The 20,563-nt window shown below is 41.4% G+C and overlaps 1 protein-coding gene across 1 annotated transcript; it reads right to left on the bottom strand.

Moving 5' to 3' along the window:
* Positions 1-2,405: 2,405 nt before the first annotated feature.
* Positions 2,406-19,719, bottom strand: DYRK4 (dual specificity tyrosine phosphorylation regulated kinase 4). The gene is made up of 14 exons (XM_005426409.2): positions 19,559-19,719; positions 15,893-15,976; positions 14,389-14,538; positions 13,174-13,309; positions 11,847-12,010; positions 11,352-11,488; positions 10,379-10,519; positions 8,611-8,749; positions 6,302-6,383; positions 5,406-5,578; positions 4,750-4,810; positions 4,087-4,216; positions 3,223-3,368; positions 2,406-2,780 (listed from the first exon to the last, which is right to left on the bottom strand). The coding sequence occupies exons 1-14, from the start codon at positions 19,580-19,582 to the stop codon at positions 2,554-2,556; spliced, it is 1,794 nt and encodes a 597-aa protein (XP_005426466.1). The 5' UTR covers positions 19,583-19,719; the 3' UTR covers positions 2,406-2,553.
* Between the last annotated feature and the right edge of the window lie 844 nt (positions 19,720-20,563).

The following is a 20,563-nucleotide window of genomic DNA, read 5'->3' as shown; positions in this document are numbered from 1 at the left end:
ATAAAATCATAGAATGGTTTGGGTTGGAGAGGACCTTAAAGATCATCTCATTTCAACCAGACAGACAGGCCAATGTGCAGAGATGGACAAGAAAGCAGCCACCTCATTTTCTTGGCAAATGTGGTTAAAAAATGGCAATACATAGAGAAACTAATCATGATGCATGGATTGGGCTTTTCAAGAAAGTAAATTATCAGTGCTTCTTTCCTCTGTGAGACTGCATCATGGAAAGTCTGAGGGTGGCTCCAGCTGAGCATGAGTCAGAGGATTCTTCTCAGCATTTTGTAGGTTGCCCTCTTACACAGAGAATTTTCTCACTATCTGCTTTCAAATGGCACAGGGATGAGGATGCTACCTGTGTCTGATGGATCTACTTGTTTTTGCAGGGGAATGTGAAAGCAGTGATGATATCTCAGGGCTATTTCTGCCAAGTAATTTCTATTTATTTTTGTCATCTCTGAAAAAAATCCAACAGTTATCCACAAGAGCCCTTATTAGGAAAGATTTTGAAGATGGAGATCGCCATGAAGGCTGCAGGAATTAAACCAGAACAGCAGGTCAGCAAGGAAGGGAAGACAGCAAATTCATGGCAGCTACAGTGAAATGCCATCTATCTGCCTTCTATATGGAAGGATGATCCAACGGAATTACAGGCTCAGATGACTTTGCCACTTTTCCCTCAACACTGAATGCCTTGGAAAACCCACCAGAATATGCCATGAGAAATAGTATGATGATGCTTACTACAAAGAGCTACTGAAATATACTAATTGTGAAGAAAACATGGCTCCAGCACAGAAGCCCATTTATCAAACGAGGATTATACCTTCATTAGGGTGACATCCATTCCAGGGGTCAAGGGCATCTCAATATAATTGATCCCAAACTTTGCCCCTGAGGTAGAACAGACAAAACCCAAGCACACAGTTGTGAGAATCAGATATTGTAACTTGGGGCAGCCTAAGCAGTGAAGGGAATGTGACACAGCAGATGAAGAATGAGCAGCAACTGCACCAAACTAGTAAATTCTTGTTCCAAGGGTCTGAGAAATGTGATGAGGGCTCTGGCCACACTCTGCAGCGCACCCACCCTGGCTGTGCTGTGCCACAACCTGGTGCAGAACAGAACTCACTTTTCCCAGTATATCATTCTGCTGAAGAATGGGAATAGGAGCATTTTATGATCTCCGTGAGGGTTCAGCTGCAAAGGAGTCTCTCTGACACCAGAGGTACAAATAATTCTGGCACTGCAAGCTTGCCTGCTTGTTAGGAATGCCTGCATCACAGCAGGATGGTATTTGTCTGCCAAAATACCCTTGTAATTCTCTGCTCAATTGCCCTTAATAATGGGCCCTTCTTGGGTCACTCATTTTCCAGGTGTTTCTTCAGGAGTCCCAGGATTTGCCTGAAGCTGAGGGGACGATCAAAGCAGTCCATTTTCCCTGAGGTGACTTCTACCAGTAAGTGATTCAGCTGTACCTGTCAGGTGGCTTGTTTACTCCTCTAACACTGGAACTGTTTGAGGACCATTTCCATATCCTGCGGATTTTCCTTTTGCAAAAGAGCCTGTGGGAGTTTGCTGCTATGGTGACTCTAAACACCTCTGAACACCTCTTTCCCTTGGGGCTGCACCAGTGTCACTGCTAAAGTAGCAGCTGATTTTCGTAGGAAAATTTTCTCATTATTCCTTTTCAACTGAATTTCTAGCTATAAGCTCCACCAAATGTAAGAGGTGTAATGAGGTGGGTGCATTACAAATGCAGTGAAAAGACAGTCTGCTGTTCAAAGAGTGAAATACCTAAATTAAACACATTAAGCACATAAGCCAGAGGGATCATAGAAATTAGTTTGGTTTTTGTTGGGGTTTTTTCAGAGTATTAAGTTAAACTTGCCATGAAGGACAATTTTCCCAAATCAAACTAGCTTGCTTTAATCCATTCTTCCTGTTGAGCCCCTGCAGAAATGGGCCCAGAATACCACTCTGCTTTGCTGTTGCTAGAGAGCTAAAGAGCATAATTTGCACTTCTAAATCTGCTAGGAAGGTGTGACAATGGTTTTCATCTAGCAGCTTCACTATAAAAAGAGAAAGATGTAGCAGGAGGAAAATGAGGATGCTGGATTTGATTTCTCTTATTTGTTTTATACATAAGTAAATTCAGTAATCTTATCCATGAATTATTCCTGACTTATGCTGCTGTAAATAAAAGGATTCAGATTCTTCAGTCAACACATCTGTTCTTTTAGATCCAGGAAAACATAAAATTCAAAAGTCTGTTAGAACACCAAGAATAAGCCACTCTCCACCTCTACAGTCTCCATTTTATTGCTGCTGGTTGTGAAGAATCTCTGATCACAAAGATGGAGATGAGGAAAAGGAATGGTTCTCAAATTCTGTTTTGGTTGACTAGATGATTTTAGGGTAAAAAGAACATTAAATATACTTACAATGTGCACAGCCCATGAACAGACAGATATAGCTTATATTCCTGAGTACAAATAATACCTACAAATACACTAGGTATGTAACTGAGCCAATCTCAGCTTGTGCTCTGTGTTACTTAATTGGTGGGAAAAAAAGAGAAGTTTTTGGAAGAGCTCTTTCACCACTGTCTTCTGCTTGATCGTATTTAATAGGCTTTTCCATGTGGTTTTCCAAGTATTTCTCTGGAATAGCATGCTTCCTTGTGTTCTGCACATCACTTTCTGCTGTGCCTGTGAAAGGAGTCAGTCTGTCAGCCAGTTCACTTCTCACTTTGTCAGCTGCATTTTTCCAGAGATTCTCTGCAACAATAAATCATTAAAATGAGAGGGTTAAGACTGCAGACTCTTAACAGAAGGTAAAACACAGGATTGACACAAACTCCCAGCAAATGAGGTGAAAGTTTTCACAGGGATCTTACAACCCCCACTGCTGCATTCTTTTGCTCTGAAAGTGACATGCACTGTGGTGTGGTGTCAGATACTGTTTTGCTCTCAGCAGAGAAAAGGGCTTTCCGTGTGAATCTGCAGCACTTCCAGTCTTCTTGCAGGCAGCTGAACTAAAACATAAGGCATGCAGTTCTACACAAGTGAGGAATGGTGCCTGTACCCACCCCATTTCAGGGGCCATCCATTATCTCCACACTTCCACCTCCCCTTACTCCAGGCAGATGACACTGAACACAAAGACACACCAAACACTGGTGGTATAAATGCCCTTAGTCCTGAGGTGGAACATGCTTACGAATAGTCTCTCTTCTGTTTTCCAGTGCAGAGAAGGAGCCATCACTCATCTTCCTCGGGGCCTGTGGTTTCCAGAAGATTTTGGGCTCCTGGATCCACGCGTGTTTCATCGCTTCATCGGGAGTCATGCGCAGGGAGGGCTCCCACCTTAAATCCACGGGACACAAATCATTATTCAACAATTTCTATCTGAAAATTAGTAAGAGGCAAGAGATTCAGCCCTGTCTGTTGAAAGTCAGGTCATGAGGACATTTTTTTGAAACAAGATAATTTTCTTTTTATCCCAAAACCATGGAAAAATCTTATGTGATCTTCTCCAGCCTTCAAAACCTATTTACATCAGCACTGTGCTGATCAAACCCTCTGCAGCATCAAACCATTTTTAATATGCAGTTCCTGCTTCTATTAGGGTAGGGACCCAACATTCTTGTTTAAGGTTTGGTTTTTTGCTCCACTGAAATTATTTTCTGAAAATTCTTATTCAACCAGCAAACCAAAATGAATCAATGATTCACACAGACTTGGCAAACAGAGAACACTGAAAGCAACCCTCTTGGGAAACATGGTGGGATGATTTTTTCTTCCCTCCCCATGTTATCACAAGTTAGCAGTTTCTTTAGAATTTCTTTAGGAAAGTGCGACTGAACAGCTAGAAAGAAATTTGAAGTCACTGCTTAAGAAGGCATAGTAAAGTGTCAATAATAATAGTTATACAAATGATGCCACGTGGAAAACAAAACAAAACAAACCCAAAACACCCCACCAAAAAATAAAACAAGCAAACACAACAAATACCAGGATTTTAAAGGCATAAAAGAATGAAAGCAAAGTCAAAAGTAGCTTGTTGCATACAGTATGAACTCACATTAAGCATCCTTTCAAGAAGTCCAAGAAACCAGCATCATGGGTATTCAGCACTGTGCTTAGATCCTTGGAGTCTGGGCATCTCTTTTTGCCCTTGCTGTTAGTTACGGATTTAGGAAAACCTTTGGAATCTTAAAAAAAAAGGCATCCTCAAAAAATTACATTAAAAACCTTCACTAAATACTTTAAAAAGTTGCATAAACAGTATCCATGTCCATCCCACTAACTCCAGTTTTGCCCTGTTGGATTGATAATCTACCAGAATTGTGGCAAACAGGATTGATTACATCCTAAAGATCACATCCTACACTTTGTTTGGTTTGTTTGCTTTCAGCAATTTCCAAATCCGATTTATATACAGAGAAATTAAAAATGTAAATTAGTTCCCAGAGCCCACTGCATTCCTTTGAGCAACAATATTTTTAATGAGCAACTTCTCTATCACTTTGGCAATTAGAGGCCCATAAGACATGAAGAGCAGAGCTCCAGGTTTGTTTCTAGGCCTCATTTTATCCTTTTGCTTTTTTCCATACCTCTTCCTGGCAGTATTTTTATCAGCTAGGAATTAGCTAAAGATCTGTGACCCTACTCTCTACCAGTGCTATTAATTAGTGATTAACTACCAGGGAGGGATCCAGAAAGGACAAATAAGTGAAGAAATTACCAAAGAATGTTCTCCTCCTTGACGCAGCCTGGATAAAATCAGCTGGTGGAAGACCCAATACCTTCATAGAAAATGAATTCATAGAGTTACTCCTCATTTCATAAAGATACACAACAACCATCAGGTGAGGTGTGGCATTTTGCCCTCCTTATGAAAAGAAGTTGAATGTTGCAATTTACTGTGAAATATCTGCAAAATACTTCCTCTTATTGTGGAAGGAATTAAGGGATTCCTTAGTGCTGCCTGTACACATCTTTGCATCAAAAATAGCTTGGCCAGCAGAATCAGGGCAGTGATTGTCCCTCTCTCCATGGCACTGGTGAGGCCACACCTCAAATCTGTGTTCAGTTCTGGACCTGTCACTTCAGGAAGGACATTGAGGGGCTGGAGCGTGTTCAGAGAAGGGAACAGAACTGGGGAAGGGGCTGGAGCACAAGTCTGATGAGGGGAAGCTGAGGTAGGTGGGAAAGGGGCTCAGCCTGGAGGAAAAGAGGCTCAGAGGGGCCCTTCTGGCTCAAAGAGCCATTTGGCTGCAATAAACCTCCCTCTGGAAGGCCAGGCTGTAGCCAATCATATTTCATTATTGCTTGAGGTTTCTCTTTGTTTCTGGTAGTGCAGTTTATCAAATGGGTGTGCAAACCAATCCCAAAAGTTACCTCCATGATGCAGGCAAGCTGGTCAGCTTCATTTTCCCCTGGGAAGAGTGGGTAGCCTGTGTAAAGCTCTGCTATGATACAGCCTAAGCTCCACATATCAACAGCCATAGCATAAGGATGACCAAGAATCACCTCAGGGGAGCGATAAAAGCGGCTCTGAACATAGGTGTACACTGCATCAAAAATTAGACAAAAAGCAAAAATCACAGTTGGGACTGAAATGTCAATTTTCAGATTTCACAGAAAAGAGGCATATGTTCAGGAATCATAAATCTGTCTATCCACAGATTGCTCACATAGGCTCTGGAAACATTTTCTAATCTCATCCTAAAAGAAATGGGTGATACACTTTCCCCCGTTCTATTTAGAAATTGTTTTTCAACAAGTTTCACTGAAGGAAATTGTTCTCCTAATGCTGTGATTCAGTTTATCCATGCTCATTTTCCTATTTGAAGGTGTTCCATTTGCAAAAATCAACAGTTCTTAAATTAAAACCACAGTTCCCATTTCCCTCCCTGTGGTATTCATACAAAAAGTACCAATTATAATTTAACCATCTCACAGAGAACGGCTCTCTGGACCTGACAAACTTCTTGATAAGTGAAATATTTGGATTATCCTCTTAAGTTTGTTCCAGCTAACCACTCTTGAAAGTGCAATTCTGATTTCAACAGGAGTAAAGGAGCTGATCAGGCTTGGGACAAAGCAAAAGAATGGTAATATCTTACTTGTCTCTACCAGTATTTGCTCCACCACCAGTGGCTGAACAGTTCACCAGGTTCTAATTAGGGGCATAGGTCAATATACTAGCCCAATCCAAGAAATAGTTTTTCCACATTATTTAAAATTAAGAAAGCTTATTAAGAAAATTACATCAACTTGACTTTTCTGCAAACCTCTTTGGTCTTCATAGCAGCTTGATCCAAAATCAATAACTTTGACTGAACCTTGCCCATTGTGGTATAATAGTATGTTCTCCTAAAAAGAAAAAAAATCACAGGGAAAGAGGGGTTTAGCACCATATTAAGTTAGTGCACACTTAAAATCAGAATGCAAATCACATTTACACTTCTCTTCATAATGAGAGCTTCAATATCCAACCTCCTTTACAATGCATTTGCTAACATGAGGAGGCAGGCAATAATGTGCAATTGTGCAAAGCAGAGGGGAGATTTGGAAAGGTACCCAGGCTGCAGATGAGCCAGAAAGGGCATCAGGGAGCTCCCCAAAACTCAGGTTTGCTTATCTAGTAAAAGCCAAATTGAGCTCCCCAAAACTCAGGTTTGCTTATCTAGTAAAAGCCAAATTGCACCTGGCTTTGTGCTGTGCTGAATTAACCAGAACCACCCTTTTGTAAACACAGAAAGCCCCTGGCCCATGAAGGAGCCACACTCCACAGTTCTTCCCTGCACTGCTTGCCCCAGATTCTGTGTCAGCTCACCCCTCCCCACCTGTGTGATGCACAAGTCTCAAGGGAGGGATAAATGGATAAGGCAGGGTCCTGCAGATTCTTAGCTGGGTGCAGGAGGGTACAGCACTGGGTTCCTGCAATATCAGCTGGAGAAGTGATCCTTAAACAGCCAGCTCAGGGATATGTGCACTGATGAGCAAACACAGCCTTCAGCTCTCTTCTGCAGAGCTGAGTTTTATCCTCATTAAAAGTCCGTCTAAATGAAGGATTTCCTTCTCCACTCCTCAGCAGACAGATGGTTACCTTTATCAACCAGTTTTACAGTGATTATATGACAGGGCTTTGAAGGACTGAACACTTCCCAGGTGGATGCCAAATACTTATGAAGTGGTTTCCTGGGTAATTTTTAGCTAATAAGGAAATACTTCATGTGCCAGGAAGGAGAAGCTGCTACTGGTGAAAGTCAAGGCAAGGACTGACTTCCACAATCCAGGTGCTCTTGGCTCTGGTAAGGGAAGCAGCATCCCCTCTCTGCAGCTCTATATCCCTTCCTGCTCATGGTAGGACTCTGTCTCTTATACTGAATTCCTCACAATGCAAGGGAACTGGTTAAAGCTGGAAAACCAGGCTTTACTGAAAAACCAGGCTTTGGAGGCAGTGATTACCTAGCATAAAGGCCAGAGAAACTCCATATTCTACCTAATGCTGAGAAATATCATAGGAGGCAGATGGGATAACAGATGTGAGTTTCAGACAACATAAATTCATGAAACTGTACAATTGTTGAATGAGAACAAAATTGTCTTTTAGTTAACTCAGTACATTTTCACTAACATGTTGCTCTATTTAAATGCAGACTACACTAATTGATGCTGCCAACGTCATGCCTTGTCAGCGGCTGCCTGGAAACAGATTTTCCATTGGGCTAATTGTTTTTGGTTCATATATATGGGTTATCTTGCAAGCCTCTCTTCTCACTGCAAATTGGTCTGGCAAAGATACTGGCAAGACAATTGGTATAGACAGTATGTGACTTCACAGAATTCTAAATCAAGATACATTTAACAAAGTGAGAACAGAATTTTATTCTTAGCATTTTTACCTGAGAACTTATTTATTTCTTTATTGGTTAATTTGCCCTTTTGAAAAGGAAATCAAGAGAAACTTTCATCTGAAGTGAAAATATAATTAAATCCTTCAGAAATCTCAGAAAATTGCAAAATATTAAATTTGGGGCTTAAGGAGAATGGAAATGTTTTACCTAGCATGAATGCTTAGTAGATACAGCAGAGGGAATTGGAGGACAGATGTTCCTCCAAAAACAGGTGAACACCCTAAATACTGTTCCACAGAATTCCTTTGCCATTTACTAGGCTACTTAATTTAGTACTTAATAGTTATGCCTAAGAAATTAAATAGACTTAAGAAGATAACCTGAAACAGGCTGACTTGTGAATACTCCTCTCATTACAATGTCCCTCATCTTGAAATACCAAATTTTACAAGTACTTTTCTTTTTCTCTAAGCAAAGAAGTCATTACCTGAATTTGATTCATATTTGCATATGTTTTGGCAACCAAATAATCTCATTTAATGCTTTGGTGAATGAACTGAATCAATGATAATAATCAGTGGACTGTAGCATGAACATAATCTGAAGTAAATTACAGCTTCTGTACAAACATCATACTGGGTTTTTAGATTTTCTCCTGACAGTTCGTCTCAATCAATAAAGAATAGGATAAGCTCATTTACTCTGTACAGAATACTAGGTGATGAAATGATTGTACTTACAGGCTTCAGATCACAGTGAATGATTTTTTCCTGGTAGAGCACTTGCAAGCACCTCAGCACACACCGAGTGAAGTGGCGAATCAACGACAGGCTAAAGCCTTGGAAATTGTTCTTTTTGATCAGCTCATACAAATTTATTCTGTGGGGGAGGAAGAACCAGCAGACAGAGAGCAGATAAGAGATTGGAGAATTTATTTTTAAAGGCATGATTAGTTTCCAGTGCATTAAGAGCTTGTCTTCCCACATGGAGGACTCACGCACAGGAAAATGACAGCTATTTTCCTTCCTGCAAATGCTGCTCTGCATTTGTTACGCACAAACACCTCCCAGATCTAAAGCAGATGTAAAATCAGTGAGCTTTCTTGCTAAACTCTCTGTTTTTAAGCAGCTGTGCTGATTTTTACCAAGAACAATAATCATTCAGGAACCAAAATAATTTTCTTCTGTCTCCTTTTGCTGTCATTTCTCTTTGCTTTGGCATCTTGAGTAAATAATTTCTGTCTAAAGGTTTTTAACCAGCAGTAAATATTTTTAGATAACTCCCCCATCAATTCAGGTCTCAGTAGGTTTTTATAGCCCTCTGTATATCCCTGTGACCATCACATCTTAGCAACTTCCAGTGGCCCTGCCCAGTAGCCTGGAGAAGAGAAGGTTCTGGAAGATCTCATTGCAGCTTTACAGTGCCTTAGGGGCTTATGAAAAGGAGGGAGAGAGACTTTTGATAGTGATAGTGACAGGACAAGGGGTAATGATTTCAAACTGAAAAAGGAGTACGTTTAGATTGGATATTAGGAATAAATTCTTCCCTGTGAGAGGTGTCCTCAGCACTAGCACATGTCTGCAAGGACATGACCAACTGGAGCTTTCAGCCTTCCTCACTGGAGTGTCCACTGGTGGCAGGCACGGCCCATTCCTTTGGAATTAAAGTTGCCCAGACTTAATGGAAAAAATCACAAATCACAGGCTTTTCATGGTATTTTAAAGGCAATGAAAATTTTACCAGACAAACATTTTTCTATGACAACCAGTCTTCAACTCCTCTGTGGAGAGCTAAAGATAGTGGCTCTCCCATTTCCCTGTGTGTTTCCATAGCAGCTTTCAGAAAAGAGTGGTCTATGTCTTCCCTGGAGAGGAGTCACCTTTTACCCCGTGTGCCTGTAAGTGACAGACTCACATGCAGCAACACAAGGGATTTAGGTTTCTTTGGGATCAAGCTGTCCATATCATGCTGAATCTTCAGCAGGGACTGCAGCACATGCACCAATGGGGGCTTTACTCTAGGGGCTGGAGAATTGTGGGTAGCCTGGATAATTCCGGTTCAATTCCCTGATTACAAGAAGGCTGATGAATAAAATGATCTGACCTCTCCAAAATTCCTCCAGAACTCCTCCTAAGATGCCCTGCAGCAAAGATTCATAAAAAGTAAGATGCAGTTTTATTTTTAAATTATTTGATATTATTCATATTTATATACCCTGAAGTTTACCAGTCCTGAATTTACTCTTTTCCTCACAGGTCTTTCGGGGAAGAAGCCTTCAATACCCAGCACAGAAAATAAGAGATGGATCATGTCATTGCCCGTGTGAAGTCTGAACGTGGCCTTTTTCAGTTCACCTTGGGTGATCAAAGGCTCAGTTATGCAGTCTGTATTTAGACAGTGTTGCTTTCTAGCTGCAAATTCTTCTGAAGAAGACATAAAAATTAAATCTTGTAAGGCACAAGAGCTACAATTCTCCTCAAGGTGTATGTAAAGGAAAATGTACTTTACCCTAGCAGTTCAAAGGAGATACAGAAGTGATTGCGAAAGTAGAAGTACTCCTTCATGTGGATGATATTGTGAGTATCATCTTTGTCTTTCTTCAGCAGAGCATCAAGGATCTTCACTTCTACCAAAGCCTGGCTGTGAAATCTGAAATATCACATGACATGGGAATGGTGACATCAACTCAGGGTAGCATTTGTATTTTTGCAAATGCTACAAACACCATGAGCTCAGCAGGCGGGACAATTATTAAAATGTTTCATTCAAGCCTGTTGACCACTGTAATTTTGATTTCTTACTGTTGATTCCTAGTTTAAATATACTGGCTTTACACAACATTTCAGGGTACCTAATTTGACTTGTCTGAAAAACCTTCAAATGAAAAGGTTTCCAGCGAGCATCCAGACTAAAATCCTGGTGCTCTCAAGTCTATAGGAATGCTTCACTTTCCTTGAACATGTTTCACACCTACCACAGTCAGACAGGAGATTTTGAAAAGCATCTTTACACTTAGTGTTCAGTGAGGGGGAAAACAGAACAGCTGAACATCTGTTTCACTGACTGTGCTTCAAGCTCACAGATTTGTAACCAGCCACTTAACAGGAACAGGTTGCTTAGGACCACAGTGTAGAATTTTTCATGTTCAAGCAAATGATGGGTGTCTTCCAGCATACTCCTGTGGTTTTGGAACTTTGTGGGGATGCTCCCTGCTCTCAGTCCTGCACAGCTGGTTACCTGGGTTGTGTATTCACTGTGCAACAGATAGAGAGACCTTGTGAGCCTGGAGAAACTGTGCTTGCTTTCCTAGGCTGTCTATCCTCCAGGTCCAGGCCAGTTCCTGACATCCTCTTTCCTCACTCTGCCCTCACTGTATTTAATGAATGTACAGGAGGTTTTATTTTTATTTGTTCATGTTGTCACAGTTTGCCTGTATATAAGAGGGATGATTTTACTGGTTTAAAGTCAGCAGGTATCTCACCTTTTCTTATTCCTTATTATTTTCAATGCCACTAACTCATTGGTTTTGTGATCCAGGCATTTGGCCACCTGCCCAAACGACCCTTTCCCAATGACCTCCAAGACTTCGTAGCGGTAGGCAATGTGGTCATGTAAAACCTTCAAAACAACACAAAGGGTTCAGATTCAAGGAGTACAACAAAGACCAGGCTTCCCAGTAGTTCCTGTGTGTTTGTGTCTGCTCTCCATGACAGATGGTGGGCTAGCTGCAGGTGAAGGCTACATCAAATAAGGGTAACAAGGAAAATCCCAAGTGATGCTTCCACAGCCCAGCTACCTTGCATCAACCCTGCATGACATGCAAAGTGAATTCTCCCCTCAGCTTTAAAAGGCATGTTTCACTATGTGAATATTTATCTTCTAGAAACATTTATCTCACAGACAACACTTAAGAGTTGGCATAAAATCACTACAAACTTACTGAGCTCAAAACAAATACCATAATTTTTCCACTTACCTTTAAGTAGGAACCATGCTCATCATCATAACAATTATTATTCTGGGTTTCAGGCAAACCTTCAATCTTTTTAGCTTCCAGGCCAAGAAACCAGAGCTCTGTATAATTGAAAATTTCTTTTTGCTCATAGACTGTTAACTGGTTTCTAAAATTTTTCAAGGCTTCTAAATCAGAAAACAAGAACGTAAAACCAAAAATCAATAAAATGTCAGAAACCTGATGGCAAAGTGCTTGTACAATGGAACATTTCACAGTAGAGCCCACCACTTTGAGCAGGATGCTGAGAAAAGCTGTTAGAGCTCCCTTCCAATTAAGATTTCTCTTTTTTCTACAATTTCATACAAATTTCTATTTATTTTTTTATTTTCTCTGGCTTGCAGTATTAAGTTCAATAAAGCATTCATTATCTGTCAGCAAGACTTTTAATAGAGTTTAGGTAAAAATTATTTAATTGTGAGGGAAGTTACGTATATAGATTTTATGAAAATCCCATCTGTTGTCTATCTGCTCCCTCAGGCTCCATAACTTACACGAAAAGTTACATTTTTATTGGTTTGATTGCTATATTTGTAAAATGTCAGTAATGTCTAGTTAACCAAAGCTTTCAAGTACTTGTTTTTCTGACAAAAATCATCAGTCAGATGCTTGAGGTTAGGAATTAGATGGAGTCCAAATCTGCTTTTCTCCTAGTTCTGATTCTTCCTGCATAAAATTTCAGCTGCCCTAACACCTCCACTCCCATCATTTAAATGTGGATATATATTCAGACAGGAGCATTATAAATCTGTGTGTTGCATGCATGTGTGGGTGTTTTGTTAAACAGTGGCAGATCTTCATCCAGCAATGCAGGGATGCTAAATCATTTCAAAGCAAAAGGCCACTACTTTTTTCTCCTAGACTCCTTCTAGAAATAGATTAACTCTGTCAGAAACTTTCTAGATCCGAGAACTCCCAAAATGCAATTTAGCCCACATCAATAAAATGGGACACAGCCACAAGGAAGTGGGAAAGGGTTTTATCCCTGTAACAGAATATTGCTCTCACCTACCCCACCTAAGTATTAGATAAATACACATTCCTTTTGATACTTCATGTTTCTCTTCTGTATTTGTGTTAGTCAAATCATTCCCCTACTGGGTACTTCCCCAAGCTGGATAATTAGAAATCACTTAGTCCCATCCATATTGCTGTGCTCTAAATTGTTAAATATTTCAGCAGCCATTGAACATGGCACCTCTGGTCCCTGAGTGTCCTGACTGTACACACTCCTTATCTGTGCTGGCAGCCTGTCACTCCAGTCCTTTCAGTTTATCCAGGGATATTCTACCTGAAGCTGTCATAGGCAGTTTGACCCCAATGCTGGTGCTCTCCAGTTCGGATGGTTTTGTATGGGCTCTGGTATCACTCTCAGGAAGACTGTCTGGAAGGTTAAATTGAGGAAAATTGCCTTGAGTTCCATTTTCCTGCCAAGCAGAAAAAAAATTTAAAAATTAAAAATGCTATATTCACAGAGACAAGGCTGCAATATATTTATTTTGGATTAGTTGAGTAATCTCTATGTCAATTTTGTGCTGAGATAGAACAAGCAAGCTCGGGCACTAGAACACCCTGCTTATTCAAACTGCAAATTCTGCCAAAAGCACTAAAGGCTGTTGGACCATGGAAAGATAAATCTCTATAAATGAGAGAAGGAAGTTCATCTTCCAGATTCATTCAGTATCTGGACTCTAGAAATGCTATCTATACCAATGCTGGTCAGCCTTGGAGGGCTGTGGAACAATCCCGCTCGGAAACCATGCCAAACCAAGTGAAAGACAGGAAGTGATTTGGAATAATCAGTATGGATATGCCAGCAAATGGTGTCTGAATTACTTTGTTGTCTTCCCTGATGGAGCGATTGGCTTGGCCAGTGGAAGAAAAACAGTGAGCATCATGGACTTTGCCTTGAGCAGGGCCTGTGACACTGGAGCCCAGTGAGTGGGAAATGAACTGGATAAATAGATCATAATGTGAGCAGCCTGCTCAAAGTCTGCTCTGCTTGTAGTGACAGGCTGGGCCAAATGTCCTTCAGAAGTCTCTTCCAAGCTAAATGATTCCTTTATTTATTTCTCATCCTTTGAGGAAGTCCTCATAGAAGTGGGGCTGGATGGAGACAAAAACCAGCTCAGTATCTGTCCGTGTCAGAAGGCTACCAAAGCCATATTCAAAAACCAGCACATGGTTGCCAAGACAAGGAGAACCCAGGGGATGGGATATGGACTAATAAGTGGGAAAGCTTGGACCACCATATCCTTGCAAGAAATACCACTTCAATAAAAGCATCTTGATGCTTGTGTGGTTTGAGTTAAGGATGTGTGCAAGTAAAAACGAGTTCTTTTCAAAATGAAGCATTTTTCCATACTTGTCTCTAATTCTGACCCTTATTCTCTCTTCCCCCACACTTACACACCTGTGACACTTTGCCACTAACACTCTGTTAGTGGTACTTAGAGAGAGGCTGTTTCACCAGGCAAAAGAGATGTCCAGGAGCTTTATAACTCACCTGAAAAGAGGGGAGGACACTCTGCAAGCTCTTATTTGCTATTTGAGGCAGGCCGCTCTCAAATGGGGGAGGGTTTGCAGCATCTGCAGCCAGACCATGCTTCACTTGACCTTCCAGGTGTGGGAGGGAAAGGACACCACGACTGACTCTCTAAATAGAAAGCACAAGGAAATGTCACATAACAACCTAGCAAGCAGTTCTGTGCCACACCTATGAACACCAGAGGGATGTAACTCCTTGGAAAATGTGTGTGGTTCACTTCTGACACCTAAAGGCAAAGGGGAAATGAGCAGATGCTGAGGCAGCTCCAACTGTACTAACAGGCAGCACGAGGTTGTCCAGGCAATCCAGCACAATTTAGGGAATAAGACTCCTCACAAGAACACTTCCATCCAGCATCAGAGCAGTGACTGCTTCAGCTGCAAAGGGTGGCTGGGTTTGGAAGCCAGCAGCCATTCCAGGCAGCAGGACTCCTCCGAGTGGGGAAAATAAAGCCCACACAGGGTAATAAGTAGGCATGAAGTGTCAACGGCAGAAAATATCATTAACTATTCCCAGTGGCAGAAGAGAAACTGGGACTGGACTACTGCCAAACACCAGGGGTGCACACAGTGGGAAGTCTTCCCTGCACTGGTTTCTCCATATTTCCTTCCCCCTCATTTCCTATGGAGCTCAGTTTGACTGGGCCCCTTTGTTGCACTCCTTACTGGTAAGGAAAAGACAAGCTCTCAGCAAACTTTGCTTAAAAATAAATGCTAATGGTCATTTAAATAATCCAGGATTACTAGTCCTTCCTGACTTCTTCCATTTATTATTTGCAAAACACTTCTATATAATTTTTTAATTGCAGCCAGTCATTAAAGGGCACAGTTTTATGAATGTCTTGTATGTCTTACCAATGTCTTGAATATCTCAAGTCAGAGAAGTCAAACTCTTAGCAGCAAAGAAAACTCAGGTAGACTATTTCTTTGGTAAATAATAAAACAATTATTTGAAACAGATCTGAAATAGATCAACTATGCACTGTGAAATGCAGAATAAAGTTTAGAGAGCTAAAGTTACAGCCCACATAAACCTGTGAAATTTTTCTCCTCAGAGAAGCATAGAAACATATTTGGCAAGCTTTTGACAACAAAGGTGAGGTTTGATATTTTCTTAAAAAGCAAAGGAGCAATGCTCTCAAGCCAATCAACTGTAATGAGTAAATTTTTTATTCCAATAAATAATGGAATAGCCTTTAAAAACTTAGAACTGGCATTCCAGTGGACTTTTCCCAAAAGCTTCAAGAAACAAAAGTGTTGTGGTAGAAGAAATGCCTCAAATGCTACTGAACACAGCAAAACCAAAATACTTGCAGGCATCTGGGACAGTCACACAACCACAGAGAAAATGGAAGAGGACAAGGAATAGAAGACTTGCCCTCTGCCCATATTCATTTATTATAAGAGATCACTTAAAAAACAAGCATTCAGGTATTGTTGAAGTCAGCTCAAGAGTCACATACCTGATGGAAGACTCTGCTAGAGCCCAGATGATCCCTCTCTTGAACAGTCAGCTGAGACTGAGAAAAAGCATCCACATGGGAAGACTGCAAACATAAAGCAAGGCTTTAATAGAAATTATTCTGGAGGAAACAAATTATGGAACCCCTGCCTGATTTCGGTATTTCCCTCCTTTGTGGCAATGCCTGTGCCAACACAAGGTGTGAGAGAGGGCCACAAAAACTGCTGAAAACATGTTACACTATGGCAATGCCTATCTCAATTGAGCAGCTGTTTTGTGGGCTGGGGCAGAGGCAGTTTATTTTGTTATTATGCCTCTCAGATGCTTGGTGTGCCCCTGTGCTCAGCCAAGGGCAAAGGGGCCCTCTGCCATCCCTAAATATGTACTTGGAAGCTGGTAGTGAGTCTGCTTGGAAGAACAACTTTAAATTGCCTCATGAGGTAGATTGTGAGCCCATACATTGCTAAAAGCAGCATTAAACTGATTCAGCTTGTGGTATAGATTTTGTAAAAATAAAATCAGGGTTTATGTTTACTGAAATATAGAAAAACTCCATTGGCTCCAATGGGCAGACAGTATTAGCAATAAATACAAAAAAAAAAAAACCCATAGGGAAATCTTCAGGATAATTTAGACCAAGAAAACTCCCTGGCTAAAGCAGACTGGAGCTCTGCTCTATAGGCTGGAGTGAACCCCACCGGGTCTGTTCAAAAGGGCTCCTGAAAGAGTCTGTTTGAGCCTGGAAGAGGCAGGGACAACTCAGATTAGATGCTGCACCTGTGCCAATACGCTGCAGGTATCCATATATAGACATAGATATAGACATAGATAAACATAAGTACACATACATATATTTATATATAAAAGCTGTAGTGGGTGAGGGATGCTTGCATGCAAACTGATCCACACACACACACTGTGACGTTGATATATGCAGGGTACATTGGCATTGCTGCAAACAGGGAGATCAAACTGAACACACCCTGACAATGGCTCTGGCACATCCCGCCCTGATCAGAATGACAGACTGGTCTGGGTTGGAAGGGACCTTAAAAACCAAGCAGTTCCAACCCCTGCCATGGGCAGGGACACCTTCCACCAGACCAGGCTGCTCAGAGCCCCAGGCTCCAGGCATCCACAGCTTCTCTTGGACAACCTGTGCCAGGGTCTCACCACCCTCATAGGGAACAATTTCTTCCTCCCATTTCTTTCTCCTTTCCCATGGGAAAATATCCTATCTAAACCTGCCCTCTGTCAGTGTGAAGCCATTGCCCCCTGTCCTGTCACTCCAGGCCCTTGTCAAGAGTCTCTCTCCATCTTTCCTGTGGGTTCCCTTCAGGCACTGGAAGGCCACAATGAGGTCACCCTGGAGCCTTCTCTTCTCCAGGCTGAACAACCCCAATTCCCTCAGCCTTTCCTCCCAGCAGAGCTGCTCCACCCTTCTGATGATCTTGATGGCCTCCTCTCAACTGACACCAGAGCCTGTGGCATATCCACCCTTGCATATGCACTTAGAGACTCTAAAAGACTTTTCCAAACTAAATATGGAGCAAAATCTCTGTGTACAGATCTACCTGACCACATGGAGGGAATGCTGCCTTTTGACAGGTTCAGCTGTCTCACCATCAGCCAGCAAGACACCACTCAAGCTTGGCAGACCAGCTGGAAACTGCCCCTGAGAGAACTGTGCTCTGTGTGTGCTCTTCCTGTTCACAAATGAATAAACAAACCCTTCCGCAAGGGCAAATCTCAGATCTAGAACAAACTGAGAACAGCTCTGTCGTGAGATGAAGGGTGGCCGTGAGGCACAGGAGAACAGCAGAAAAGGGATAAGTACTAAAAGCTGGACATGGTAATTCCCCTCTTTGGAACGGGAGATCACCCAGACAGGGATAAGGGATGACATGCTGTAAATCCAAATTATTATCCGTGCCAACACAGCAAATGCCAGAGAAGAGGGTCACTAGACTACTGCATCCTAAACAGGAGTGTCCCAGAGCATGACACAGTTTGCCCAGAGCACCAAATATCCTTGTATGAATTTCTTTAGATGATGATTCCATGGAAAACTCAGTGCCAGAGTATTTTTCCAGACAATCTACAGACAATCTTCTCATGCAATCTACATGTCTTGCATTTCAAGGGACAATCACGTTTGTTATGAAGGTGAGCCTGGGATACACACTCAAAACTCTACTAATTATATCAGCCCAGCTCTTAGTAAGACTATTAATTTTAGTGTATGTTTTACTTTTTCCTCATACTTCATCCATACTTCATTCCCAGCAAGCTATGATTTTCAGTTTCTGGAGCTGATGAAAATATTGCATTTCATTTCAAGGTAGTTTCTTAACTGCTTCATGCCTTTCTAGCTACAAGTCAATACAAAGCCAGGATTTTGTAGAGAAAAAGCTATCATTGAAAACCAAAGAAACAATGACTTCACATACCTGTGCAGACTGCAGAATCTTCACTCCAAAATGGCATTTTATTTCTTAGCAATTCTTTTAAAAAGCTAGGCAGCTATGTCTATATTCCTACATTTTTTTAAAGTAGATTTACTAACAACAGAGCATGAAAAATTTAAAAAACATATTTAAAACTAAGCAAGAGCTAAGGAAGAATGTGAGTGGGCTCCAAGATGTGCAGCCAGAATTTGGAATCCATTTCATTTCCATTCAGTGAGGAAAGATTACCAAGATTTTGAGGTGGACATTTCTCCTTTTACAGTGTAAAAGCAAAACCAGTCCATGCCTTTTTTTAACCATGGAAATCTCTGATCCTCTTTGTTCCCCTTTCTCAAAACCTACTTATTAAGGCTTTACTGCTCTTTAGGCAATTTATTCAATAAAACTAGTAAGTGACTAACCTTCATAAAATTCCCCCAAATGGGTAAATAACAAACTTCTATTCATAGAAAAACTGATCTGTGCCTACACCAGTCCTGCTGGTGGCTGAATGGGGAGCAGGTGGATTTATTGGACAGTTCACACAGTGGTTTTATTTGATGGTCTTGATCCAAGTGACCCAGCAGAACTGCTCTAGCAACACCCTGGAGTTGCCCTATGGGCTCTGCAGCCGAGCTGTTGTGGCTGTGTTCATTCTGGCAGATGCACTCCAAAGAAAAACTGCAGCACCTGTTACTATTCCACGCCATTTCATTCCTGGTTTCCCTGCTCCTGTGGCACTCAGCCTTGTTCTACAGCTCCAATGCTGCAATCCCAGACTATCATCTCCTGCTATTCCAGCCCTTCAAATCCTGGACCACCTTGCTCATTCCAGTTACCACCAAAGAAACAGAACAAGGTCCTCATCCACCACCTAGCCAACAGTCACAAAGTTTTAGCTTTACAGCATTCTGTAAAATCAGGCATCATGACACACTTCCATAATTCTTAAAATATCAGAGTATTTTTTCACTACCATGTTAACCATAGAAATCAGAAATGCATTAAAATTTTGGACATTTTTAAATACAAAACTACATGAAAAAAAGACCCCCTCATTCACATAGGTAATCTCTCCCCCTGTTCTCAAAAGTGAATGAAGCCTGTAGAACACATGGAGAAAATACAACGCAGGTGCTAAATCATGCAATACATTAAAAAGCCATAGCAAATACACTCTCTCACTGAAAACACAGTAGGAACACAAACATTTTCCCCACCTTGTCAACTATTTCTGTCAGCATTACTGCGAGAGCTGTTAAGTGCAGGACAGGAGCTGTTTATTCCATTCAGGGAAGGCATTTCAGGAAGCCCACCTTCATCTAGTCAGAGCATAGCAGGAGCAGTTCCATGCACAGTGCCCTGAGCAGAAAAAATGGATAATGCTTCTACTTGGCTTCAGATTTAAATTTTTCTCCCGGAAATATGCCAGTGACTATTAGCTGCTCTAGTATTCTTTTGGTGGCCATCTGTTCCCTTTCTCAGCCTCCTTCTAGCCAAATATAATTTTCCATATTTATCATGGCAAGTCAGTAATAAGAAAGACAAATATAACAGGATTGGCTGTTCTCCTTGTCATCTCAGTCTGTTCTTTCTCACTGAGCTCATGTGCTTGCGAAACCAAAAAACACTTGAACTTGGATTTTGTCAGAATTTGTCACAGCGACCTTGCTATACACTGAGCAAAATCTCTTCAGCAAGACTGACAGACTGGAAAATGAAAATTAATTAATTCCTTAAGGGTTGGTTTCTTATTGGGCATTATGTGTCAAACTGTGGCACCTTGGTCTGAGGTTCTTGAGGGCATTGGCGCAGAGCTGCTCTGCCCTGTGGGATGAGTGTGTGGATTATTTTGGTGTGGATAATGAGACAGAACTTAGCTGCCCTCCTGTCTTTCCTGTCTTTCCTCTTTCTCCTTTGGATGCTGTGCATGTATGGGCACTGATGGAGGCGTCCCTATTCCCCAGCTGTCTTAGGGGAATATCTAAAGCAAAAATACAGTGTGGTCTCCTCCTTCATACAGCCAAAGAATGACATGTTCCCTGATGGTCTGAAATCTTTCAACAACCCAGAATAGTTCTACTTTCACTCAGAAACCAGGGTTTTCAAGGAGGAAATACATGCTCACCCACTGAAGGCTGCTGCATTTACAGATGCTGCTGGAATGGCCAAAGGACAAAGTTATTCCTTTGCACCCATGGTGGTCCCTGCAAAGCCTCTCCTGA

This window comes from Geospiza fortis, unplaced genomic scaffold, assembly GCF_000277835.1.
Source record: "Geospiza fortis unplaced genomic scaffold, GeoFor_1.0 scaffold8, whole genome shotgun sequence".
In the NCBI taxonomy this organism is placed as follows: domain Eukaryota; kingdom Metazoa; phylum Chordata; class Aves; order Passeriformes; family Thraupidae; genus Geospiza; species Geospiza fortis.
Note: the sequence above shows the minus strand (reverse complement) of the source record. Positions and strands in the feature narration are given on the sequence as shown.

Coding starts and splice junctions, on each gene's coding strand:
- DYRK4 (XM_005426409.2), bottom strand. CDS start 19,582: ATGCTGACAGAAATAGTTGACAAG. Junction 12,011..13,173: donor ACTGCCTATGACAGCTTCAG/GTAGAATATCCC, acceptor TTTCTGATTTAG/AAGCCTTGAAAAATTTTAGA. Junction 10,520..11,351: donor ATAATAAGGAATAAGAAAAG/GTGAGATACCTG, acceptor GTGATATTTCAG/ATTTCACAGCCAGGCTTTGG.